Below are 27,670 nucleotides of genomic sequence, written 5' to 3'. Positions count from 1 at the left end.
GACGTCCCCCTGCTGTGGACGTTCCAGACTCCAGCTGATATGTACGTGCTGGACTCCAGCGGCAACAGCTACTAATACTACTACTATTCGTCTCATCACTATCATTGCTCTCTCTCTCTCTTATTCTCCTCTAACGTGTCTAACATGAGTCTGGTCCTGCTTGAGGTTTCTGCCTGTTAAAGGAAGTTTGTCCTTGCCGCTGTAACTAGCTAAATACTGCGAGGTGCAATGCTCGTGGTGGATTAAGGTGAGATATGATTGAGTCCTGTTAAAGGGGAATGGATGGTATCCTGTCTTGATGTTGGGCTCTGTTCATAGTTTGACATAGAGTGGTCTAGACCTGCTCTGTTTGTAAAAGCATCTTGAGATAACATTTGTTGTGATTTGGCGCTATACAGATTAGGATTGATTGATTGATTGATTGATTGATTGATTGATTGATTGATTGATTGATTGATTGATTGATTGATTGATTGATCAGAGGTATTTATTACCTATGTAACACTAAGTTGCCCCAAATTGTTAAAATTAAACAGAAAATGGCATTTGAGAGCGAGTCAAAATGTGTATTATTAAATTGTCTGTACATATTAGATCCAAGGTTAATGATCTGCAAGGTGAGGTCCTGAATGGAAGCATATAACAGTCAGTGACACAGCAGGAGAGGCAGACATGCAGGTGAGAAAGGTCTTACCCTCCAAGACGGTGAGCTTGGCACTGGTGTTAATTTCTCCAGCATTGTTGGTCGCTGTGCATTCATAGAGGGCTTCATCTCGGTGTGTCCTCAAAGGTTGGATACGCAGCACTGAGCCTGAGCTGTCTTCAAACTCAATCACCTGGCAAGAGAAATGTCTGTTCATATTTTCATATACATGTTGTTATTATAAATTTTTTTAAAACTTTCCATAGTTAACGATTATGAGCACTGTGTGTGTGTGTGTGTGTGTGTGTGTGTGTGTGTGTGTGTGTGTGTGTGTGTGTGTGTGTGTGTGTGTGTGTGTGTGTGTGTGTGTGTGTGTGTGTGTGTACTAGTTCTGATGTAAACATGACTGACAATAACTTAGTACAGCAGCTGGGGATTGACCCTGTTCCCCTTTCTGGTCCAGTTCCTACCAGCTCCCTCTATGATCATCTGCTGGGGACAGTCACTCAGCAGACTATTCCATCCATATACTCCTTTCAGATAACCATCTCTAAACCATCCAATCCATATCCTGAGATCTCCCATCGTGGACTGGGTGATAGGAGCCATCCTGGGGGGGGAGTCAGTCCTGCTATAAAGTACGTCTTCACCAGGTTGCCACCCTTCAGTTACCTGCTCCAGTCTAGTTCCTGATCTGTGTCAGTTGTGCCAGCACCCTCTTTGTCTCCTTCCTGGGGTACAGTGTTGAGAAGCATCCAGATGGACCCTGCTGATTGGCATGCCCCTGATTCCCTTAAGCAACTACAACGACAAGAGGTTCATCCAGGCACTATCACCGCCCCCATCACAGCCTTTAACTCCTCCACAGTGGTGTTCCGGTTCTGACCTTCCATGTTTCCAGGGTCAAGCCTGTTTACGAAAGGCCACTGGTTGCTGCTGCTCTGCCCACTTACTCCATAAGGGGTTATTAGTGGTGGTACAGTCTACACAGGTCTGCTTTAATCTCAGCTCCCAGTGTCTTCCTACTGACCTCTCATCTGCTGGTCTCTGCCTACCTGCTTTCACCTCATCAAGCAGCTCAGTGGGTGTGAGGACCCAGCTGCAGATCATCTGCAATCAAGCCAGTACTGAAGCCTCCACTGTCCATGGACTCTTTGGAAGACTGTTCTCAGCACTGTTCTCTGTTTTAACTACCTGGTACTGACTCCCCATGTGGCTCCAACCCGTCTTCTGCCCTTACTGGATGTTATAATGAACTCGTGTCTGTTTTTGACCCTGCTGCCTCCTCATCAATGTCCTCTGTCTATTGCCTCACATTACTGTTGCTCAGTTTTGAGCATTTACGTGAGTGTTTGTTGGACGCCTGAGCCCCTGAGTCATTTCTTGGTTTGATTCAGACCGCCTGAGGGACTAGACGATTAAAAACTTCTTACCATGGAAATGAACTAAACTGTGTTTATGAATATCTGCATTCCCTGCTGCAGAAGTAACTTCAGGTCAAATAAATGACTTGTGTTCGGTTGTGCAGCTTGTTGGTTCTAATGTTGTTTTGTTTTGTGTAATGTTGTTGTGTTTTGTGTAATGTTGTTGTGTTTTGTGAAATGTCGTTGTGTTTTGTGAAATGTTGTTGTGTTTTGTGTAATGTTGTTGTGTTTTGTGTAATGTTGTGTTTTGTGAAATGTTGTTGTGTTTTGTGTAATGTTGTTGTGTTTTGTGTTATGTTGTTGTGTTTGTGTAATGTTGTTGTGTTTTGTGTAATGTTGTTGTGTTTTGTGAAATGTTGTTGTGTTTTGTGAAATGTTGTTGTGTTTTGTGTAATGTTGTTGTGTTTTGTGTAATGTTGTGTTTTGTGAAATGTTGTTGTGTTTTGTGTAATGTTGTTGTGTTTTGTGTAATGTTGTTGTGTTTTGTGAAATGTTGTTGCGTTTTGTGTAATGTTGTGTTTTGTGAAATGTGTTTTGTGTAATGTTGTTTTGTTTTGTGTTATGTTGTTGTGTTTTGTGTAATGTTGTTGTGTTTGTGTAATGTTGTTGTGTTTTGTGAAATGTTGTTGTGTTTTGTGAAATGTTGTTGTGTTTTGTGTAATGTTGTTGTGTTTTGTGAAATGTTGTTGTGTTTTGTGAAATGTTGTTGTGTTTTGTGTAATGTTGTGTTTTGTGTTATGTTGTTGTGTTTTGTGAAATGTTGTTGTGTTTTGTGTAATGTTGTTGTGTTTTGTGTAATGTTGTTGTGTTTTGTGAAATGTTGTTGTGTTTTGTGAAATGTTGTTGTGTTTTCTGTAATGTTGTGTTTTCTGTAATGTTGTGTTTTGTGTAATGTTGTTGTGTTTTGTGTAATGTTGTTGTGTTTTGTGAAATGTTGTTGTGTTTTGTGTAATGTTGTTGTGTTTTGTGTAATGTTGTTGTGTTTTGTGTAATGTTGTTGTGTTTTGTGTAATGTTGTTGTGTTTTGTGTAATGTTGTTGTGTTTGTGTAATGTTGTTGTGTTTTGTGTAATGTTGTTGTGTTTTGTGTAATGTTGTTGTGTTTTGTGAAATGTTGTTGTGTTTTGTGTAATGTTGTTGTGTTTTGTGTAATGTTGTTGTGTTTTGTGAAATGTTGTTGTGTTTTGTGTAATGTTGTTGTGTTTTGTGTAATGTTGTTGTGTTTTGTGTAATGTTGTTGTGTTTGTGTAATGTTGTTGTGTTTTGTGAAATGTTGTTGTGTTTTGTGAAATGTTGTTGTGTTTTGTGTAATGTTGTTGTGTTTTGTGTAATGTTGTTGTGTTTTGTGAAATGTTGTTGTGTTTTGTGTAATGTTGTGTTTTGTGTAATGTTGTTGTGTTTTGTGTAATGTTGTTGTGTTTGTGTAATGTTGTTGTGTTTTGTGTAATGTTGTTGTGTTTTGTGTAATGTTGTTGTGTTTTGTGTAATGTTGTTGTGTTTTGTGAAATGTTGTTGTGTTTTGTGTAATGTTGTGTTTTGTGTAATGTTGTTGTGTTTGTGTAATGTTGTTGTGTTTTGTGTAATGTTGTTGTGTTTTGTGTAATGTTGTTGTGTTTTGTGTAATGTTGTTGTGTTTGTGTAATGTTGTTGTGTTTTGTGTAATGTTGTTGTGTTTTGTGAAATGTTGTTGTGTTTTGTGTAATGTTGTTGTGTTTTGTGTAATGTTGTTGTGTTTTGTGTAATGTTGTTGTGTTTTGTGAAATGTTGTTGTGTTTTGTGTAATGTTGTTTTGTTTTGTGTAATGTTGTTTTATTTTGTGAAATGTTGTGTTTTGTGTAATGTTGTTTTGTTTTGTGTAATGTTGTTTTGTTTTGTGAAATGTTGTGTTTTGTGAAATGTTTTGTTTTGTGTAATGTTGTTTTGTTTTGTGAAATGTTGTTGTGTTTTGTGTAATGTTGTTGTGTTTTGTGTAATGTTGTTGTGTTTTGTGTAATGTTGTGTTTTGTGTAATGTTGTTGTGTTTGTGTAATGTTGTTGTGTTTTGTGTAATGTTGTTGTGTTTTGTGTAATGTTGTTGTGTTTTGTGTAATGTTGTTGTGTTTTGTGAAATGTTGTTGTGTTTTGTGTAATGTTGTTGTGTTTTGTGTAATGTTGTTGTGTTTTGTGAAATGCTGTTGTGTTTTGTGTAATGTTGTTGTGTTTTGTGTAATGTTGTTGTGTTTTGTGAAATGTTGTTGTGTTTTGTGAAATGTTGTTGTGTTTTGTGTAATGTTGTGTTTTGTGTAATGTTGTTGTGTTTTGTGTAATGTTGTTGTGTTTTGTGAAATGTTGTTGTGTTTTCTGTAATGTTGTTGTGTTTTGTGTAATGTTGTTGTGTTTTGTGAAATGTTGTTGTGTTTTGTGTAATGTTGTTGTGTTTTGTGTAATGTTGTTGTGTTTTGTGAAATGTTGTTGTGTTTTGTGTAATGTTGTGTTTTGTGAAATGTTGTTGTGTTTTGTGTAATGTTGTGTTTTGTGTAATGTTGTTGTGTTTTGTGTAATGTTGTTTAGTTTTGTGTAATGTTGTTGTGTTTTGTGTAATGTTGTTGTGTTTGTGTAATGTTGTTGTGTTTTGTGTAATGTTGTTGTGTTTTGTGAAATGTTGTTGTGTTTTGTGTAATGTTGTGTTTTGTGTAATGTTGTTGTGTTTTGTGAAATGTTGTTGTGTTTTGTGTAATGTTTTGTTTTGTGTAATGTTGTTGTGTTTTGTGAAATGTTGTGTTTTGTGTAATGTTGTTTTGTTTTGGGAAATGTTGTTTTGTTTTGTGTAATGTTGTTGTGTTTTCTGTAATGTTGTGTTTTCTGTAATGTTTTTGTGTTTTGTGAAATGTTGTGGTGATTTGTGAAATGTTGTGTTTTCTGTAATGTTGTGTTTTCTGAAATGTTGTGTTTTGTGTTATGTTGTTGTGTTTTGTGAAATGTTGTTGTGTTTTGTGTAATGTTGTTGTGTTTTGTGAAATGTTGTTGTGTTTTGTGTAATGTTGTTGTGTTTTGTGTAATGTTGTTGTGTTTTGTGAAATGTTGTTGTGTTTTGTGTAATGTTGTTGTGTTTTGTGTAATGTTGTTGTGTTTTGTGTAATGTTGTTGTGTTTTGTGAAATGTTGTTGTGTTTTGTGTAATGTTGTTGTGTTTGTGTAATGTTGTTGTGTTTTGTGTAATGTTGTTGTGTTTTGTGAAATGTTGTTGTGTTTTGTGTAATGTTGTTGTGTTTTGTGTAATGTTGTTTTGTTTTGTGTAATGTTGTTTTGTTTTGTGAAATGTTGTGTTTTGTGTAATGTTTTGTTTTGTGTAATGTTGTTTTGTTTTGTGAAATGTTGTTGTGTTTTCTGTAATGTTGTGTTTTCTGTAATGTTTTTGTGTTTTGTGAAATGTTGTGATTTGTGAAATTTTGTGTTTTCTGTAATGTTGTGTTTTCTGTAATGTTGTGTTTTTTGTAATGTTTTTGTGTTTTCTGTAATGTTTTTGTGTTTTGTGAAATGTTGTGGTGATTTGTGAAATGTTGTGTTTTCTGTTATGTTGTGTTTTCTGTAATGTTGTTGTGTTTTATGAAATGTTGTTGTGATTTGCCCTTTCAGGGCCACCACAGAAAAAACTGAAAAAAAACGAATGAGCCATGTAGCTGCCATAGTATAAGAAAAGGTGTGTCTACACATTCTATCACATTAGACCTCAAAGCGCTGAGAGCTGACTTTCTTCCCTTTCTTCATCCAGGTGATGCGTGGTTTGGGGTCACCCAAAGCTTGGCATACAAATGATGCCACTCCTCCCGAAATCCCTGTCTGATCATCAGGGGTCTTTATGAAGTTAGGCATGCCTATTGAAGTGTGACAGGAAGACAAAAGGAAGGTTCGGAAGATAGAAAAGAACAGTGAAGAAAGGTCACCATTATGAGATGAACAGAATGAACGGAGAATAGTCAGGGAATTTACCACAATAAATCTTCTGTATAATAACTTTGTTTTATCCAGAGCTTTACCACAAAACAAAATATCAGAAAGGTCAGCCAAGCAACTGGATCATTACAGCGGAAGGGAGGATACATATCAACTTGACAGAACACAATTCTGAATATGGGAAGCATAATCATGTAACACACACAAACACTGATCCTAAATACAGCTGAAGATATGCAAAAAGCATCATTTGTTAACTACTCACCTTAATACAGTTTTGAAAAGAGTGTTCTCATCAAAAAGCGGTCACTAAAAGAAGTCATTTAAACAGGTTGTAAAATATTCTTTTTAAAGAATGGTTGTAAGAACTTATGACAACTCAAGGTACTCAGGAGCAAATCAAATTATGATCTTGCCAAAGGCATTCTGCTGGCACAGACTTAAAATATCTTAAAGGGGGTCACTTTGTCACCATGAATAGATATTATTCAACAATTTAATTCATCCAAGTCAAATAGAGTACATTGCCATTTTTGCAGGTAGATCCATTCTGTGTTAACAATCATTCCAACATGAGAGTGGTTATCCTGTTTGTCACTCTAAGCAGGCACCATGCTCTGTTTTGTAGCACTCTAAACTGCATACACCAATCAGCCAAAATGTTATGCTGCTGACGAGTGAAGTGAATTTCATTGATAATCTCGTTACAAAGGCACCTGTCAGTGAGTTGAATTTGTTGGGCAGAAAGTGAATATTTTCTCCTTGGAGTTGGAAGCAGAAAAAATTGGCGAGCATAAGAATGTGAGCAACTTTGGAAGGGCAAAACTATGAATAGTTGACAACGTGGGTCAAAGCAGCTCCAAAAACTGCAGCTCTTGAGGGGCGGCCAAAGAAGAAACCTGTCAAACCAACGACCCTTTCATGGGTGACCAACGCTCATTGTTGCATTAGGGGACAAAGGCTGGTGACGCTAATAAAAGCCTAGAGCTGAAACACGTTCGTTTCTCTAAGCTGCTGTCAATTTCCTTGTTATTATTTTTTTCTTTTTTTAAAAAACTCTTTTATTAGCCAACACAACTCAAAACAATGCGACCATTCGTCTCAGAGGTCGATCTCATGCACAAAGATTTCATTAAAGAAATGAAATAAAATAAAAAAGTCCCGAGTTTGAAAGAGAAAAGTAATAATAAATAATAAATAAATACATACGAAATATATAAATACTTAAAAAAGTAAATAAATACATCAAAATAAAATGACAATAAATACATTTAAATTAATATCATTGATTAAATATAATAAAACAAATAAAAAGTCCATTGTTCGAAAGAGAAAAGTAAGAATTCAATTGAAAATGAATAAATGAATACAAAATAAAAGAAATATGTACAAATAAAATAAAAATAAATCAAGTTTCAAGTGACGTCAAGGATTTCACAATGTCAGGAGGGTTCTGAATATAATCCAGAGCCTGGGAGTCACCTCAGATTTAGCCCTCCTATCAGTAGATGCCGAAAGGCTTTTGATAGGGTGGAGCCTTATCTTTTTAATGTTTTGAAAAGATTTGGATTTGGGACTTCATTTATTAAATGGATTCAGATACTATACCTAAAACCTACTGCAGAAACTATAACCAATAGAAACATTTCAAAGCCAATAGAAATGAAAAGAGGATGTCGTCAGGGCTGCCCTTTGTCCCCGCTGTTGTTTACTTTGGCCATCAAACCGTTAGCAATAGCTGTAAGGGAACACACAGGGATAGCAGGAATAGAAGTGAGACAAGTAGAACATAGGCTCTCATTATATGCAGATGATATTATTTTTTTTATTTCACGCCTCAGTAGAACCATCCCTGCTCTGTTAGAAACAATACAGCTGTTTGGTAATATTTCAGGATACGCAATAAATAAAACCAAGTCCTCGATTTTATTACTTGATGAGAAGGAGAGGGTGAATCCACCAGGAGAAGCTCTCCAATTTAAAGTGGTAGAGCAATTCACATTTTTAGGGATACAAATTAGCTCAAGCTTGGATAAGATTGTTCAAGAGAACTATGAGCCCTTAATGAAAGAAATAGTGGAGTCTACCAATAGGTGGATGTCCCTGCCAATGTCTATAATTGGCAGAATTAACAAACTAAAAATGAATATCCCGCTCCCCCTGCCTGATGGCTTTTTACAGAGACTTAGGAAGTGAATTACTGGATACATTTGGAATAATTAGAATGCAAGAATTAGATTGTCCCTACTACACTTACCATATAGCAAAGGTGGTTTGAAATGCCCAAATATAACCTGGTATTAATGGGCGGTACTACTTCAGTCTATTAAGTTTTATTTGGAAACAAAAGAAATTCCTCAGTGGGCAGAAATGGAATCTGAATTTTTAAGCTTACCTTTACCTTTGTATCTGTACTCAGACACGTTGTCAAGGCTGATGAAACAAACTACTAATACAATAGTTAAAAATATGATTAAAGTGTGGTTTGAAGTGAAAAAACTGATTAAAGAACCCCCTGTCTTATCACAGTACAGTCCTATATTGGGAAACCAGAGAGAGTAGATGCAGTTTTTAAAATATGGTCATCAAAAGGTTTAGCTAAAATATCAGATTTATATTTAACCAGTATGGACAGCATGATGCCTTTTGAGAAAATTAGGCGCAAATATGACATAGATAAAAAAAAAGCTTTATTAGAACAAAATAAAACAATGTGCTTACCAAACCGTTGAAATCAAACTTGGAGAAAATAGTGTCTAAAGACAGTTTAAGCAAAGATGCAATATCAGAGCTTTATAATCTGCTGATGTCCAGCTCAGCAGAGGATTCTGATTACAAGTGGAGAGCCTGGAAGGAGGAGGACTGGGAGTTAGTCTGTACTAAAGGTCCACACTCAATCAATTCTCGACTGAGACTGCTGCAGTACAAATGGATAATGAGATTATACATCACACCAGTTAAATTAAATTTATATAATAAGAATATCCCAGAGTTATGCACAAAATGTTCTGAGGAGAAGGGGACATTGTTTCATTGTGTTTGGCAGTGTACTAAGATTAAAATGTTCTGGGAAGAGATTAAAAAGACAATAGAAAAAATTGTTTTAAAAGATATTCCAATGGATCTCAGGCTTTTTATTTTAGGACTTTACCTGAATAATCTTAAGTTTACTAAAAATGACCAGATAATGATAGATCTGTGTCTTTTGCACACCAAAAAAATCGATGGCAATGTTTATGAAAAAGTGACATATATTATAAAAGGTAAAAGTGACGTGTTTGAAAAAATATGGGGACCCTTTACTGCCTTCATGAAAAGTATTGAGCTGTCAGATGATGAGGAGAAGGAATGAGTTTTCTCTGATAGAAACCTCAATAAATATTGACTGAATCTTGTGGAGATAATAAGTGGGGCAAAAAAGTATTTAGTCAGCCACTGATTTTGCAAGTTCTCCTACTTAGAAAGATGAGAGAGGTCTGTAATTTTCATCAGAGGTACACTTCAACTATGAGAGACAAAATGAGAAAAAAAATCCAGGAAATCACATTGTAGGATTTTTAAAGAATTTATTTGTAAATGATGGTGGAAAATAAGTATTTGGTCAATAACAAAAGTTCAACTCAATACTTTGTATCATAACCTTTGTTGTCAATGACAGAGGTCAAACGTTTCCTGTAAGTCTTCACCAGGTTTGCACACACTGTAGCTGGTAATTTGGCCCATTCCTCCATGCAGATCTCCTCTAGAGCAGTGATGTTTTGGGGCTGTCGCTGGGCAACACGGACTTTCAACTCCCTCCACAAATTTTCTATGGGGTTGAGGTCTGGAGACTGGCTAGGCCACTCCAGGACCTTGAAATGCTTTTTAAGGAGCCACTCCTTCATTGCCCGAGCGGTGTGTTTGGGATCATTGTCATGCTGGAAGACCCAGCCACGTTCCATCTTCAATGCTCTCACTGATGGAAGGAGGTTTTGGCTTAAAATCTCACGATACATGGTCCCGTTCATTCTTCCCTTAACACGGATCAGTCGTCCTGTCCCCTTTGCAGAAAAACAGCCCCAAAGCATGAGGTTTCCACCCCCATGCTTCACAGTAGGTATGGTGTTCTTGGGATGCAACTCAGCATTCTTCTTCCTCCAAACACGACGAGTTGAGTTTTTACCAAAAAGTTCTATTTTGGTTTCATCTGACCACATGATATTCTCCCAGTCCTCTTCTGGATCATCCATATGCTCTCTGGTAAACTTCAGACGGGCCTGGACATGTACTGGCTTAAGCAGGGGGACACGCCTGGCGCTGCAGGATTTGAGTCCCTCTCGGCGTAGTGTGTTACTGATGGTAGCCTTTGTTACTTTGGTCCCAGCTCTCTGCAGGTCATTCATCAGGTCCCTCCGTGTAGTTCTAGGATTTTTGCTCACCGTTCTCATGATCATTTTGACCCCACGGGATGAGATCTTGCGTGGGGCCCCAGATCGAGGGAGATTATCAATGGTCTTGTATGTCTTCCATTTTCTTACAATTGCTCCCACAGTTGATTTATTCACACCAACCTGCTTGCCTATTGTAGATTCACTCTTCCCAGCCTGGTGCAGGTCCACAATTTTCTTCCTGGTGTCCTTGGACAGCTCTTTGGTCTTGGCCATGGTTGAGTTTGGAGTCTGACTGTTTGAGGCTGTGGACAGGTGTCTTTTATACAGATAACCAGTTCAAACAGGTTCCTTTAATACAGGTAACGAGTGGAGGACAGAAGAGCTTCTTAAAGAAGAAGTTAAAGGTCTGTGAGAGACAGAAATCTTGCTTGTTTGTGGGTGACCAAATACTTATTTTCCACTTTTTTTCTCATTTTGTCTCTCATAGTTGAAGTGTACCTCTGATGAAAATTACAGACCTCTCTCATCTTTCTAAGTGGGAGAACTTGCAAAATCAGTGGCTGACTAAATACTTTTTTGCCCCACTGTATATCTTTACTTTTTAATTGTGTACTACCCTTTCATGTTATTATTTTATATATATAGATGCATAAAAGATGGCTTTTGGTCTGAAAAGAAGTTTGTTTTAATGTTTAAGGTTGGTGGGTGCTTTGGTTGTGAGGCACACATCAATTTGTTGTTTTGTCACTAAAATGTGTAAAAATATATTTATGTATATATATATATATATATTGGTTGAAAAAATAAATCAAGTTAAATAAGAAATAAGAAATAATTAAAAATGAGGAATAAATGAATAAGTTCACAGTTTGAAAGAAAAAAGTAAAAAAAAAAAAAAAAAGAAGAATAAATAAATAAATGCAAAATAAAAATGAATACCACTGAAGTTAAATTAGTAAATAAAAACAATTAAAAATAAAAATAGTTAAAGTAATAGAGATAGATACAAAAGAGTCTGCTTTAATTTCACATGAATGTACCAAAAAAATGGTAAATGTGAGTAAAGAGAGCTGGTTTTTAATCTTTTGCAGTAGCTGCTGTCAATTTTCTGAAAATAAAAGTTTTGAACTGTATTGTGAGTGCTAACTTTTTTAAAGTCAACAAAGGCTGGCCCAGAAGAGCTACTGGAGACTAAATAGCTAAAAAAGTTAACACTAGGTATCAGAACCAGTGCATCATGGTTTGTTGTGTTGTACTGTACTGATCCGTCAGGGTGCCCATGCTGACCCATCCACCACTGAATGTGGTTACAATGGGCATGTGAGCATCAGAACCAGACTAAGAGCAATTGTGGAAGGTGGCCTGAGGAACACAAGCGGTCTCCAAATTCTATATCCAAACAAACATCTGTGGAATATGCTGGACAATCAAGTATGATCAATGGAGGCTCCTCCTTGTATCTTTAAGAACTTGCTGGGTATACTGCTTGGTACAGGATACCACATCAGAGCCTCAGAGGTCCAGTGGAATTAAGACTTGCCAGGTCAGGGCTATGTTTGCCCTGATCTGATGAGAGGGGGGCCGACACAGCATTAGAACGGTGTTTGAAATGTTAAGGCTGATCTGATCTGTCATTATACTGAAATGAGTTATAGGCAGGAAAAAACAAGTTTCAGATTTGACCTCTCTATGACCCACAACATAATCAACTGACTATAGGCAGAATGGTGGCCCCAAAATACAGTAATACTTGTGGGTCTTAGGGAAACTGTCAATAGGTTACTTGATTCAAGTATATTCTCATAGGGAACAGAAGAACCATCAAACCACTGTCACTGCATAAGAATCAATGTCAGTCACCACAGCAAAGCCTGACCCCATTTATGAGTGGGTACTCATCATAGGTGTTGCATGTAAGTGACCCATTTTAATGTTTCTCCTGTTCTTTGTTTTGAGAATGAATAGAGGATCTGTAACAATGTTCTACAGACAAATCTTTCTTTCATTTTCTTTTAAATTAAGTTAGCTTTGGAGATAATGACATTTCTCTTTATTAGACTTTTTCTGTTTTTAGTAGAAGATTAAGTAAGCTCCATGGGTTAACTGTCAATTAATTCAGAATTAGAAAACATCATGTAACCGTACCCATTATTGGGTACGGTTACATGATGTTTTTTAATTCTGAATTAATAATTCCGAATTAAATACTTCGGAATTAAAGTTTTCTCCTTCGTGTTTACATGGAAATAGTAATTCCGAATTGAGGTTTACATGGAAAACACGTTTAATTGTTTTTATTTAATTCCTCCTAACGTCTGGGGGTTGGGAAGGGTTCTGATTGGACAGTGGCGGGCGTGACGTATTTACGTTTACCGGAAGAAAACAGACTCCAGTTCCTGCTTCTTTCATTTTCGGTTACAACATGGAAGACCACACAATAAGTTCAAATTTCGCTTTGATTTTGACTATAGTTGTTAAAAAGCAGCTCGACACAAACGTACTGCTTCACTTTCGTCAGCTGAGGAGGAGAAGAGAGATAGACGACCGGAGAAGGGAGGCGGAAGACCGGACTGTGGCGATTCAAAGCCGGTTAGTGCAACGCTGCTCTACCTCAGCCTGAAATATGCAAGAGTACCCTACTGCAGGCAAGATGGCCCCGCCACAACATCCACACCGAAAGTCCATACCGGAAGTCCATACCGGAAGTTACAAAGCTAAAAACGTTGCAATAACATCCACACCGGAAGTCCACACCGGAAGTTACAAAAATAAAAGCCTTCAAAAAAATAAAAGCCTTGAAAAACAGGAACGTGAACGCAAAATAAAAGCCTTCAAAAACACGTAGGTTTACGCGTAATTCTATGAACTTTTTTGCACTTACATTTTAATCGTATCAGTATTATTGACTAGTTGATTGACTCCAAAAGTGTATAGGCTGTTGAGAATTCAAGTTACTTAGAAGCCTGCACGAATCACTAAGTTATAGTGTTAACGTCTCAGCCATGCACAGCCTTTTGTTCCGAGTGTGTGTTGAAATACTTAAAGCTGATTATGATGCTGCCGTGATGACATCTGCATATGCCTCTCTTGTTTTGTCTGGGTCATATGTTATTTTATGTTGTGTTAGCCTGACTGTACCTCACCTGCCCACCAGTTCCCTGTGGTGTGTGTCCTGCCCCTGCACACCTGCTTCCCTTTGACTGATTCCCCCAGTGACCCCTCTTCCTTCCTGCACAGCTGTTCCCCACAGGTTCATTATGATAACTGTGCAGCGTGCAGGAGTCTCTTTCCATGGGGACTTGTCACATTATCTAAGTTTGCTGTAGTGTTTGTTCCAAATTACCTTGCATGCTGTCTGCCTAAGTGATCACATGTATAGATTAATGAATGAATGAAATACAGATCCAGAGTAGATCCACAGTCACGAGAGCAATAATCGACGGATGCATCTGGAAGAAAGGAATAAATATACATTTCAATACGCAAGCACACGCACACACAATGGAAGGAGCAGTGTGCATGTGTGTTCACTTTAATTATTGGAGTGTCGTGTCTCGAGAAGGCTGTTTTATCGCTAGCTTTCTGCTAATTGATTTAGCAGCGACAGACTAATGCAATCAATACGCTACACGAAGAAGAAACTTCCAGTTCGAAGCATCCGGCATTGGGTAGAGAGGGGGTTAAAGAATCACTTCCGGTATGGACTTCCGGTATGGACTTCCGGTGTGGATGTTGTGGCGGCGCCATCTTGCCTGCAGTAGGGTGCCTCTCGAAATATGAGCCCGCCAGCGCGGAGTATGTGCGTCATCGCGACAGGACAAGGGAACGAGCATGCGCAGAACGACCAGAATTAATTTAAAGCGGAATGAACGTATACATGATAGAGGAATTATTCAATTTGGATTTAAAATCAGAATAAACCAGACACTTACATCAGATTTAAGTTTAATTCGGAATTATCATTTTCATTCGGAATTAGGTGTTTACATGGTCATTTTAAATCTTTTTAAAGAGGATTTAATCTTAATTCGGAATTAAAGAGGAATTTAAAGTCTCATGTAAACGTAGCCAATGAGTTTTGAGCTGTGTGTTTAATGGTACTTACTTTCCGTGTGAGAAGGTAGAACCAGCTTGGCCAAAAGCAGGAAATAAAAAGCCCCCTTAGTGAGAAGACCCGACCATCTGAATCCAAGATCCATGGTCTGACTGTAGACGCACTGTCTTCTAGCTCCAACACTTCTGCACGTTGACTACAGCCTCATGATCAATGAGTGACACCTAGTGAGAAACAAGACAGTCAAATCTGAGTTCAAGTCTGTTATGTGGTAAAGTGATGCAGTAAGTCTTTGCCTCTACCTTTCTGTGGATAAATATCAAAAGGTTATTAATTTATTTTTTATTTGCACATCATAAAAATAAAAAAATTATACGCAATGGAATCTTAGACATTGTGCAGGGGAGGTTAAAAGCCCCAAAGAGGCTTATGAAAATACCTTTTCCTCCTGCTAAACAAAAAGTTATAAAAAGCAGAAATACAGATAAGCACATAAAATACAATTCCATAATTGTACATTTACAAGACATAGTAAAACAATTAGATCAGAGAAGTATGTTGAGACTTGTTAAATTAGCAACCTTTTCAGATGATTTTTGAAGATTGATAGTGAAGATGCTAATTGTAGAGATGAGGGCAGATTGTTCCGAAAAGATGTTCTCTGTATTTCAATGTGTACCGATTAAAGGTGAGATATCATGCAAAATTGACTTTTTAATGGTTCTTTACCTGAAATATGTTTCCCTGGCATGTCTACAAACCCCCCGAGAATTAAAAAAATCCATTCTGCCCCTGTTCTGATTTCTACACCTTTCTGTAAATGTGTGTGAAACGAGCCGTTTCAGACTTCAGTGTTTTTGTTACGTAACAACAATATCCGGTCTGTCACGGAGTCAGAGCTCGGAGCTTGTTCAGCCCATAGACTGTATAAAATAATACTGAATCCCTCCCCCGTTTTTCATTACCTGCACAAATGTGTGCCAACAAGGAGCTTAGGAGGGAGGCATGCTAGTTGTAGGCTGTCTTAATAAACACAAAGGTCGGTTTTACTCCCCACGTCTGCAGATTTGAAGATCTAGTGGATGATTTTTATGTCATGGATAAGTGCTAGCGCTAATTAGCATAGCCACATAGCTATATGTTCATAGCTGTAGCTGTAGCTGTAGCTGTAGCTGTAGCTGTAGCTGTAGCTGTAGCTGTAGCTGTAGCTGTAGCTGTGTACCAAGACACACGTCGACATACTGACAAATAAAACAACAAGAAACACTAAATCTGTGACCAATCCTTCAGAAAAGGTCCTGCTGCCTTTCTGGCAGAGGTCGGTTTTACTCCCCACGTCTTCAGATTTGAAGATCTAGTGGATGATTTGTATTTATCATGGATAAGTGCTAGCGCTAGTTAGCATAGCCACATAGCTACATGTTCGTAGCTGTATACCAAGACACACGTCTACATACTGATAAATAAAACAACAAGAAACACTAAATCTATGACCAATGGTTCAGAAAGGTCCTGCTACAGGCGCCTCTCCGTCAGGATCAGATTCAGAGGGTTGAAGTAACGTGATCTCTGAGCAGCCGTGTATATTCAGCCAACATGTAAACATTAGATCAACGTGCTGGAGAGCCGAGGCCACATCCACTTCCTGAGGGGGCGTGGTCAGAGGGAAAACAGAGTGTTCTGAGGAGGACTGAAGAAGAGGACTTTTCAGGCATGTCAAAATCTGATTTCAAAGTGTTTTTTTGAGCATAAACTTTAAAGACATGTTTTGGGGACCTCTTAGACCAATATATATTGATGAAAAAAGTGTGATATGTCCCCTTTAAGGGAAGTCTAGCAAAATGTGAGGTGGAAGTTATATGAGTGCTATTGTATGAGTGAATGTCTGCGCAAAACTTGAAACAAATCTGAAAAGTACAGGGCAGGTCTCTGGTTCGGATAACATATGTATACATAAACACACAGGTCTGATAAATGTTCACATTAAAAACAGAAACAAGTTTGAACATTTTGAAAAGAGGAGCAGATGAGTCACATCTTTTAGAAAAACTTATCATCCTCAAATATTTCTTTTGGACTAAAAAAAAATCTTATTTAGATAAGTGGGACAAGTAGCTGCCCATACAGCATTATAGTAATACTAATGATAATACATTTCATTTAAAGGCACCTTTCTCAGCACTCAAGGTCACCGTACAGGTCAGTGTTTAAAAAAAAGAATATAAAAATCAGACTCATAAAATCGACAAGGCATGATACAGTGTAAATAATAAATACTATAAAATGAACAGGATAAGATACAGTGCAGTGAAGAGGTGTAATCAGAGTGAACATGACAGTTTAAAAAGATGTGTTTTGAGATGTGATTTGATAATGGAAAGAGAGTTGATTTTACGGATGTCTGGTGGGAGGGAGTTCCTAAGGAGGGGGGCAGAGCGACTGAAACCCATGGTGGTTAAGTGGGCGGGCGGTGTAGTGAGGTGAATGGAAGAAGAAGACCTGAGAGTGCGGGTGGGTGTGTTGATGTGCAGAAGTTCAGAGAGGTGTGGAGGGCCTTGAAGGTGAGGATCAGAATCTGAAATTGATGCAAGTTCAGATCGGTCCCCAGTGAAGCTGCTGAAGGACAGGAGGGATGTGATTAATGGACGGGGTTCTAGTAATGATACGAGCAGCAGAGTTCTGGACCAGTCGGAGTTTATGGATTGATTTGAGAGGGAGACCAAAGAGGAGGGAATAACAATAATCAATGCATCATGTTACAAGGGTGTGAACAAGAACTGTTGGGTGTGAGGGACGGGCAGAGGCGGTTGATGTTAGGAAGATGAAAATATGCAGACCGAGTGACATTATTGATGTGAGCCTGAAATGATAGTGTGCTGTCGAGGATGACACCCAGACTCTAAACCTGGGGGTGAGGGAGAACTGTACACAGTGTAAGGATAAATTAAACTGTCATAAAAATGTAAGATACAAGAATGATTTAGCTGTAAACTAACTCTCCTTAGAATACCAATCAACTTCATAATCTTTTTTGTACACATATTCAATGTGGTCGTTCCATGAAAGCTTTTCGTCCACCAGGGCCCGTATGCATGTGCAGCCATTCCACAAACAGGACCATTAGTCTTAATGTTCTGTTATGGAACGGCCCATTTAGCCGTAGCGTTAGCCGCATGCACGACTGCAAATAATTGGCCAATTAACTAATTGCACCATGAAAGTGAGGCTGGTGTAAAACGTCGTAGGTCCAGGGAACCTCCTGGAAAACCCAGATCCAATAAATTCAAACTGCACATGCCTACTACACATAAACAACAATAAACATGGCGAGCGGTACCGGTGTGACTGAGAGAAGATTGTTTTAGCGGAAGAAGAAATGGACATTTGATTAGAAGAATCTAGAATGAACAAACAGATGTTATCAGCAAGTCAATCATCAAAAATAACAAACAAGGAGAAGGGGAAAGTTTGGCTTCAGATCTTGAACCAGGTAAATGAGTGTGGTGTTTCTGAGCGCGCTCAGTAGAAGACCTACAAAATAAAACAAGCAACATGAAAGAGGCTTTGAGCAACAAGCACCGTCACCAACGTGGTCCAGGTGGAGGACCACCCATCCCCCCATTGAAGGATGAGGACTTGTTAACAGAGTTGTTTGAAAAGGATTCACTTCACGGTGTTGGTAGGTTACCTCAGAAATCTAATTTGCTGTATATTTCAACATCGTCATACTTTTCCAATGGATTTGTTCGATCCCTAAATATCCGTTGTCTTCTCATATTTGGTCCTAAACAGTAACACATAAGCACGATGTCCTCCATCCTTTAAACAGCCTAACAGGTGAGGTAATCCTGCCGTTAGCACCTGTAATGGTGGGGTCTACCTCCATAAAATGTAATGCTTTGTTGGGGCGTTAATCAGTATTCGGTTCTCTTCCCTATTAGCACGTGGGTGATATTACTGAACTGGAAAAACGCTGCGCCACCCACCCACCATCATCTCATCCGTAAGTATTATGTCTAATCTTCAGTTGGAAAATATCTGATACATTGTAAATGGCGCCCTCCAGAACTTCCACAGCACTTGGGATGGTTTTATGAACTTTGTCAAGGGTCTTGATGGGCTGCAGTTAGACTGATAAACATCCAGCATATTTGGTATAGTATTAAAATACTCTGACTTGTGTGTGTGTGTGTGTGTGTGTGTGTGTGTGTGTGTGCGTGTGCGTGTGTGTTCTTGTTCGCTTGTTTTTTTTTTTGCTTTTGTTATTTTTACTAACATTTTGATTTACTCCTCAATTTCTTATTTATTAAATATTATTATTATTAGTAATATTAGTATAAATATTATTATCTTACTTTTATTGTACTCACTCTTTTTACCTTTTTGTTTTTTGGGGGGTTTATGTTGATGATCTATAAGTGGTGTTTTGGTAAGTTCCACCAACACCCTAAATGTTCCTTTCTAGTCTAACTTTGATTACACTATGTTTTTTTATACATATTTTGGTCCATATTCACCATTGTGTCTCTGATTATTATCAATGTATATCCATGAAAATGATTTTAATATATATACATAAAAAGAAATAGATGATAGCTCTTCACTTGCCACCTGAATCAAGGTGCCAAAATTACTTGACCATCTCTGGTGTTGTAAAATCGTATGCTTTTCCCAAGTAACTCTTCCAACTGGGCTGTTTTACAATAGGCAGTACCTTGTTGTGGATTATCCTGAACATGACTATTTTAGTTTCCACTGACATCATGTAGTTACTGAAATACATGTAATTGGAACACACACCAAGTACAGTCCCTTTTTTTAACAGATCAAATATATGTGCAGGATTAGTTGCAAAAAAAACAGGCTAAATTTTAAACAAACATTCTTTTGATCGTTCTTAAAGAAATGTAATCTCTGTGCATGCACTTTGTCCAATAATATAATTACAAAATAATTTGACAAGTTACTCAACGATCGACAGTCATGTCAAACTGAATACAGTTTGAAGAGATAGCTGCATAAGAAAGGCAAGAGAGGTTGTAGAAACAGAGACTAGTGGCATTAATGCAGTCCCCAAAACTCATTAATTGATTCGTCCTACACAAGTCACTAGTAGGAATTGCATAAATACTCTCTGTAAATATACATGTAGATATACAATGCAACAATTCTCAAGCAGAATTCCATATTTCTATTTTTTGTATTATTTAACTTCTATTTTATAATGTAAAACTACCTCTGCAACTCACCACTGCACTTAATCATATTATTTTAGCCTGTACATATTAGTCAAGCTATTTGTTGTTTCTTTGTATTTATAGCTAAGGTTATTGTTATTATTTTTTCATTTTATTTTTTATTGTAGTTCTTATTCTTATTCCTATTCTTATGCCTTGTACAAAGAGAGCACAGTTTACCAAAGTCAAATTCCTTGTGTGTTCAAGCATACTTGGCGAATAAAGCTGATTCTGCATGTTATCAACCTTTGTGGCAGCATTTATGGCATACACTTTCAATGTATCGATTACATATGCTGTTTCTTACCTGAGCTTCAACATATGATCAACAGTTACAATTAGGGATGTACATTTTAAGTATTTTCCGTGATCGATTTTTGGAAATGTTAACGATCAATTACCGATTAATTGATAAAAAAAAAAAACATTATTATTCTTACGTCAAAAACAATGCCAAATATGTTGTTTTACCCCTAAATTTTATTTTCTACAGCAACAAAATGCATATAACTGACAGGTTGAATACGGGCACACATTTGACACGCAGAATATCAACGATCAGGCTCATTAAAATATTCTCCGCAGACATAATCTTATAAAGTGAAGGCTCATAATACTAACAGTAAAGTACTTCAGACTCACAGTGTCCAGTTTTCTGTCTACTCGTTCTTATTGAGAAAAATAAACATGTGTATTCGGTCAGGTGTCAGCCAGGAGCGCAACCGGGTCATAATCAGTCCCGCTGGAGAAAAGCTCAGACGGCTCTGATGTTGCTGCTCTGTAAACATAGCGTACCAGAATTTCCCACCTGTCTGTTGCCTTCGTATCCAAAGGTGGGAAATATCCTGTTTAAAGCTGTCAACCTTTGTGTCCGTGTTGTTGTTGGCAGCAGTTTTGTATTGATCCTCTTTTAAAAAGCGCACGTGGAGACCTGACGCACAGCCGCAGCCGCCAGCTGAGCGTCTCCGCTGTGCTCAACACCTTTAACAGCTGATTCACATCCAAACATGCTTTAAACTTAAAACACCTCCCTGATAGCTGAGTGTAATATGAGACCACATGATGTTTGTTCCACGTGACGGAACATTGATAACAAAAATGTGTGTTTCGAGTAATTTCTTAACAATCAATTAATCGATAATCGATTAATTGTGGTCATCTCTAGTTACAATAGCATTGTCATCAATCAATCTTTATTTGTATAGCGCCAAATCACAACAAACGTTATCTCAAGACTCTTTTACAAACAGAGCAGGTCTAGACCACTCCATGTCAAATTATGAACAGAGACCTAACTTTAAGACAGGATAAGACTCAGTCTGACCCCACCTTAATCCATCGTGAGCATTGCACATCGCAGTATTTAGCTAGTTACAGTGGTTAAAGGGTCTTGAAAGAGGGATAGAGGAGAGACTGCTCATTAACATTTAATAAAGCTTATGATATCCAGCGGGCCTCTTTACCCCTCAAAATGCACATTGGTATTTCCACCTCCTCTTCAGTTACCATAAATTTAGTCTTAGTATAATGTTTTACAACTTGTATATACATTTTTATACTTCTTTGGCTGGTCCTCTTATTGGTGGAACAGTGGTTCAGAGATAGTGCAGATCCTCCATCTGCTTGAAGACTGGTATTTACTAGTGCTCTCACAATATACTGGTACAACCATCTTTTTGGCAACAATAATCCTGACGTGAAAATCTGATGTTACAGCTCAAGTACAAACCACACTTCCAGATTGCATGATGAAGTGAACTACTAACTGTAGATATTCTCTGTTGTAAAAGTGAGAAAAAAGGCTTTTATTTCAGCGTGCTAGTCTGACACTGACCCCCTCACCGTGGCTACAGGCAACAAAAATGACCATATGAAAGTTGTTGCTGATGGTCTTGCTTGCTCTTGTAGGTCATAAAAAGAATTGCTGTACATTTCAGTCTGCCTCACGACCAGCCAAAAAACTCCTCACAGTAGCTTTAAAATGTTATCAAAAAGAAATTTGAGCAGGCTTACAAAGCCTGAACTATTGACGCTTCACTACAGACAATGTGTAGAACTTATTTTAGTGCTTACTAAATGAAAAAATAATGTATGCAACCTCATCTCATGCAACCATTGATTTAGTCAATACTTCCCTTTACTTGCAAAGATCTGCTCCCTAGTGTTGTGGACAATGACAGCTTCTGTAATATGATAGTCATTGTAGCCCCAGTACACCATACCTTCCTGACAACACATGATTGACATGGGTTTGCCAAAGTTGTACTCAGAAGTTAAAGCGAGGTCGCTTTGACCCTCAACAAAGAACTGTGAAATACAAATACAGTCCAACTGTTCTGATTGAATTATTCAAATAAATTCTATTTGTTTATGCATGTAACTTGTCTTTCTAAAAATAAATTATTTTGGTAATCAAAATTGCAAAATCTAGCCTGCTTATAGTTTTATATATATACAGTATATATATATATATATAAATCTTATTGTCACCCCTGTGTCAAGATACCTATCATATCCACAGATTCTTGCCAATACACAGCCAGGATACATCTCAAAACTCCCTTCTAATCTTGAACCAAATCTATACAAATAAAAACTGTGAACAGGAGAGCTGGGGCCCGTTTCAGAAAGCAGGTTAAGTGAAAATCCCAAGTTAGTAAACCCTGAATTGAGGGAAACTCCAGTTGTCGGTTTCCCAAAGCCAGTTCAGCGTAACACTGACTCAGTTACCCGGTCAACATACTCCATGAAACTAACCTGCTCGCTGGCAAGTTTGCTTCACCTAATCCTGAGTTACCCCTGCTCAGCCCGCAGACTGAAAGCAGTCGTGCACGGATTAATAAAAACAATATACAGTTCTGCATAAACTCTGAGCTGTTTGGGGAAAGTTAGTGAACCGGTCCTGATAAAGTTAGTGAACTGGTCCTGATAAAGTTAGTGAACCGGTCCTGATAAAGTTAGTGAACTGGTCCTGATAAAGTTAGTGAACTGGTCCTGAGGAAAGTTAGTGAACTGGTCCTGAGGAAAGTTAGTGAACTGGTCCTGAGGAAAGTTAGTGAACCGGTCCTGATAAAGTTAGTGAACTGGTCCTGATAAAGTTAGTGAACTGGTCCTGAGGAAAGTTAGTGAACTGTTCCTGAGGAAAGTTAGTGAACTGGTCCTGAGGAAAGTTAGTGAACTGGTCCTGAGGAAAGTTAGTGAACCGGTCCTGGGGAAAGTTAGTGAACCGGTCCTGAGGAAAGTTAGTGAACCGGTCCTGGGGAAAGATAGTGAACTCGTCCTGGGGAAAGATAGTGAACTCGTCCTGGGGAAAGTTCCTGAACCAGTCCTGGGGAAAGTTAGTGAACTGCCCTTGGGGAAAGTTAGTGAACCAATCCTCGGGAGAGTTCCTGAACCGGTCATGGGGAAAGTTAGTGAACAGGTCGAGGGGAAAGTTAGTGAACAGGTCATGGGGAAAGTTAGTGAACCGGTCATGGGGAAAGTTAGTGAACCGGTCGAGGGGAAAGTTAGTGAACAGGTCAAGGGGAAAGTTAGTGAACCTGTCCAGGGGAAATGAGCCGAGCATGTGCAGGACTGCTTAAGCCACTCGGCCGTGACTCAACTCAACCTTGTCGAAAATAGAAGAATTTGGGTTCCCAGGGCCTTTAAAACATTTTTAAAAAATAAAAGTCTCTACATGACATTTTAATTCACTCAGTTTACCTACAGACAGTAAAACATATAATAAAATATTTGGGAACATAAGTAGGCTACACACAAGACAATTCAATAAATAATAGAATAGAATACGATAATAACTTAGGATAAACAATATACACCCTCCTCTCCCACGGGTAAACCATACAAAGGGGAGAGGGAAGGTGGCAAAACAAGTGACTGATCCTGTTACACTGATGCAGCATTAGTCGTAACACATGCGTCAAACTGGGCTGTTGTTACAAAGAGGGAGCTGAGAGTAATTGCAACTCAAAGATTTACCAGTCAATGTACATTCCAACTCTCACCTATAATCAGCCGCTACTCCTTCACACTGAAAAGACTCTTCAGGTACTTACTGCATCTACTTAGGATGCCTTTCTGATGCCTTTCTTTGGAGGTTTTCTGGGCACACCCAACTGGGAGACTCTGGAGAAGACCCTGCACTTGCTGAAAGGATTACTCCGCCTTCTGCCACTGAAGCCTGACCTTGTATAAGCTGGTGAAAATATATGGATGACAACTTCTTTTTGATAACCTGTCAATGATTCTTCAAGAAGAAACAAATCTTTTGCCTGTTTACTACTTCTTCAATAGGAGTGGGATTTGCTGGGTGACTCACGATACAATACAATACGCAATACTTGGCCTACAATAACAATAATATCACGATACTGCGATCTAACCAAAGAATAAAAACTGCTTATTAAAAGGCAAAGTACAGGATTCATGTATTTATTCACCTTTCTGGAGTCCCCGAGCTCCATTGTCTCGTAGATTCCTCTGAGCTGCCGTAGACGTCCTCCTGCTGTGGACGATCTGGACTCCAGCTGATACGGACGTGCTGGACTCCAGCGGCAACAGCTTCTACGACTCGTCTCATCACTATCACCTCTCTCTCTCTCTTACTCCCCTCTATCTGTCTTACCAGACCCAACTGGGTCGAGGCATGATGGCTGTCTAACATGAGTCTGGTCCTGCTCGAGGTTTCTGCCTGTTAAAAGGAAGTTTTTCCTCACCACTGTAACTAGCTAAATACTGTGAGGTGTAATGCTCATGATGGATTAAGGTGGGGTCAGACTGAGTCTTATCCTGTCTTGAAGTTGGGTCTCTGTTCATAATTTGACATAGTGTGGTCTAGACCTCCTATGTTTGTAAAAGCGTCTTGAGATAACGTTTGTTGTGATTTGGCGCTATACAAATAAAGATTGATTGATTGATTCATTCATTGCACTATGGTTTGGTTTCACTGACATGAAACAATTTTCATGTTTTTGGTCTTTAAATTAAATTTACAGAGCTTAAAAACAACTGTGTTACGGGTGTGAGGGTGAACCCAAAAGCAGCACACTGGAGCCCGGAGGAAACAGCAGGTAACAAGTCTTTGTAGGTCTTTACTAACCCGGTCACACAATGTCTGTTGAGATGCTGGTTTCGCTGTGTGGAGGATCAGGCTGGAAACAGACGAGGAGCAGGCAAATCTCTTGGTCGGGGACAGAAGGCTGAGGTAGTTACCAGGGCAGAAACGAGGAAGGAAGGTCGGGGACAGGCAGGGTCGAAACCGGGAGATCAGTCCGAGGATAAGTGCTGGAGAGTCTTGCATTTGCAGTGAGAACAATCTGGCACTGAGTGGGCTGAGACCGGGACTTAAATACTGGCAGCAGGTAATGAGAAACAGGTGATTTGTGTTGGCTTAATGAGGAGAGTGTGGTTCAGGTAAACGAAGGGGAGTGGAAATGTAGTGGGCTGAGAGGCTGAGCAGGTGTGGCAGGTGATAACTGTGACAAACTGCTGATGTAAAAAAAATGCACGTATCATAAACAATGTCATATTTATAAATGAAATACATTTATTGCTTGAACAAACTCGACCAGCTCGTGTCTGTAAACTGCTCCCATTTTATGGTCAAACTTTAGTACATCTGTTTTAATGTTATCCCGTGTGACTATACCTACTGTGACTAAACTACAGTCTTTACAGTCAGCATCCGTTCCTCTGTAGTCTTCAGTCAAACTTCTGCCATGTGAGCAGCGCTGTAAGTCTCGGAATGCAACACTCGTTTTCAATAAACGAGCAGTAACTATTCCACAGCACTCCATGGCACGTCGCAGGTGAGTGAAACTCGTAGCTGTGCAGACTTGAATATGTCTGCCATCTTTCCTCTCGTCACAACCGGTCTCAGCTCTGCAACAGCTTGTTCTCTTTTTGGTTGAAAAGGGGTTAGCGCATTTCAAGGTCCTTTTCACTGCTGTCTGACATCCCGCTGTCTTCTTCTGGTATTGTATTTAGCCGCTGTCAACTTATTCTGCGATCAATAAACTGATGTTCACGTTCGCCTCATTCATGTCATTAATGCCACTGCGTGGAGTCATTTTTGACAGGGAAATCTAGCGCCATATTCACTTAATTAAAATATCGATATTCAGCCCTTCTTTACGATGCTTGCATCATACAGGTCAGGACCACGATATATTGCCATGTCAAGATTTTGTCTGACCCCTATTCTTCAATCTATAAAACCTCAATTGATAAGCTTTTGAGTACATATGTAGCTTCTACACCAAGCATTTATCTCATCTACTAAACCGCAATTGTTTCAATTTTTAACCCTGTAAAACCAAAATGTGGCAAAAATGGAGGAAAAGATTTGTATTACTACGAATGAACTAAAAATCCAATATTTCTGCCACAAAATTGGGCCACTCAGTCACTACCATTAAATATATGTTTAAACTGTGCCTCTGGTTGGGTGCATAGACTGTAGAAAATATGGACGTAGTATCCGTGACGTCACCCATCTGTTCCTGAGAGCTGTTTTGAAGCAAATCGACGGCGGCAGCTATATAGGTAATGCAGAACTCAACTAGGCAGAGTGTGACGTAGTGTGAGTCTCTTAGCCAATGGCTGTGTGTTCCCGACCGAGAGTCACGTCAGTCGTGTCCTTATTTGGGCAAAACTCATAATCTTAATATCTTCTTAACCGTCATGTTAGAAAAAAATTCACCCCCCCCGTACAGTGTGTGCCATTAGAGAGATTAGCGTTGTAGGGCCAAGCCGTTTTTTGAACCAGGCTGTAAACATGTTTATTAATGCTGCAAAGATCGTCTTTTTCCCATTCATATCTATGTGGTTTCCGGTGTTTCTGCAGCCAGCCTCAAGAGGATTTTCGATGTATTGCAGTTTATATCACTTCCGCATTGGCTTCATCGTTTGAGACCGGAGTTTGCCGCTTGGTTGGGTGCTGATTTGGCATAACAGTACAAGAGTGCACTCCATATATTAAGGCAAGTCTGGCCACAGTATATGGTTTGGCTACTAGCCTCTTTGCTGCATGTCTTCCCCAACTCTCTACTCGCCACATTTTATGTCTCTCTGCAGCTGTCATTTGAAGGAAAAACTGACTAAATAATGAATCAGAAAATGAATATGTGGACATTTATTAATGCATGTAATGTATAGTATTCAAATTGCAATCTTAGTGAAAATGACAGTGTCGTCATGCTATGTATTTTATTGACAGGAGCAATTCAGTCGTCCTTCGAAGGCGAGGTTGCCTCCAGCCCCTTTTGGGTAACAGTTTTTTCGCTTGCAACCAAAACCACTTAATAAAGGTACTTATCTTTGGCATTGGGAATTTACCCAAGTATAATGTGACAGAAGAGAAGTCGACTTTTATTACAAAAAAATATGTCTTTTGCTATCTTTTGCCCATTTGGATGGGTTAAAGGACTGTCAAAAAATGTGATACTGATCTGCCATTAATTTCGTCCAACACTCAACTTCAATAACAAAAAAATAATTTCTTGTGGCAGAATTCACAGATGGATCTTAAACTGTTAGCCCTGACCTTATGTAACGGATGTGATTGGGATTAGCAGGAGCTGACACATCTGGTTTCCAGCATTTATTCACTCTGCAGAAGACAATAAAACATACAAATTGCCTCCCTCAGCTTAGCAAAATAGCACTGTCTGGAGCTGCTGTGCTAATAACATACATACAAATACATTTAAATTACATTAAAGTATGTCATTGAACACACACATATTTTAAGAATTTACCACATTAGCTGGTAAACATTTGAATTTCCGTCATTAAACTAGGAAAATCTGTACATTGACTGGTCCAACAGTGACACCTAGTGGCCAAAGTAAAAACATACAAGTGGCAAAATCTCTGAACACAAACAACAACGATTCTAACATTTTCAAGGGAGACAACATGCCTGCAGAAGACAATAAAACACACACATAGCCTTCTGGTCTCCGCTTTCTGCACCTCTGCTCCTGGAAATACTAAATAAAAAGATGCACTC

General features: G+C 38.6%; 1 protein-coding gene across 1 annotated transcript in view; it reads right to left on the bottom strand.

Annotated features, from left to right (window-relative positions):
- LOC117805275 (receptor-type tyrosine-protein phosphatase F-like) overlaps positions 1-27,670 on the bottom strand; it is a 152,986-nt gene that overhangs the window by 98,439 nt on the left and 26,877 nt on the right. The window contains exons 2-4 of the mRNA XM_034673956.1: positions 14,474-14,646; positions 5,774-5,919; positions 695-836 (exon numbers count right to left, since the gene is read on the bottom strand). Coding sequence (XP_034529847.1) covers positions 695-836; positions 5,774-5,919; positions 14,474-14,567 — 382 coding nt within the window. The 5' untranslated portion in view covers positions 14,568-14,646. The remainder of the gene's footprint in view (positions 1-694; positions 837-5,773; positions 5,920-14,473; positions 14,647-27,670) is intronic.

Source organism: Notolabrus celidotus, chromosome 2, assembly GCF_009762535.1.
Source record: "Notolabrus celidotus isolate fNotCel1 chromosome 2, fNotCel1.pri, whole genome shotgun sequence".
NCBI lineage: Eukaryota > Metazoa > Chordata > Actinopteri > Labriformes > Labridae > Notolabrus > Notolabrus celidotus.
Note: the sequence above shows the minus strand (reverse complement) of the source record. Positions and strands in the feature narration are given on the sequence as shown.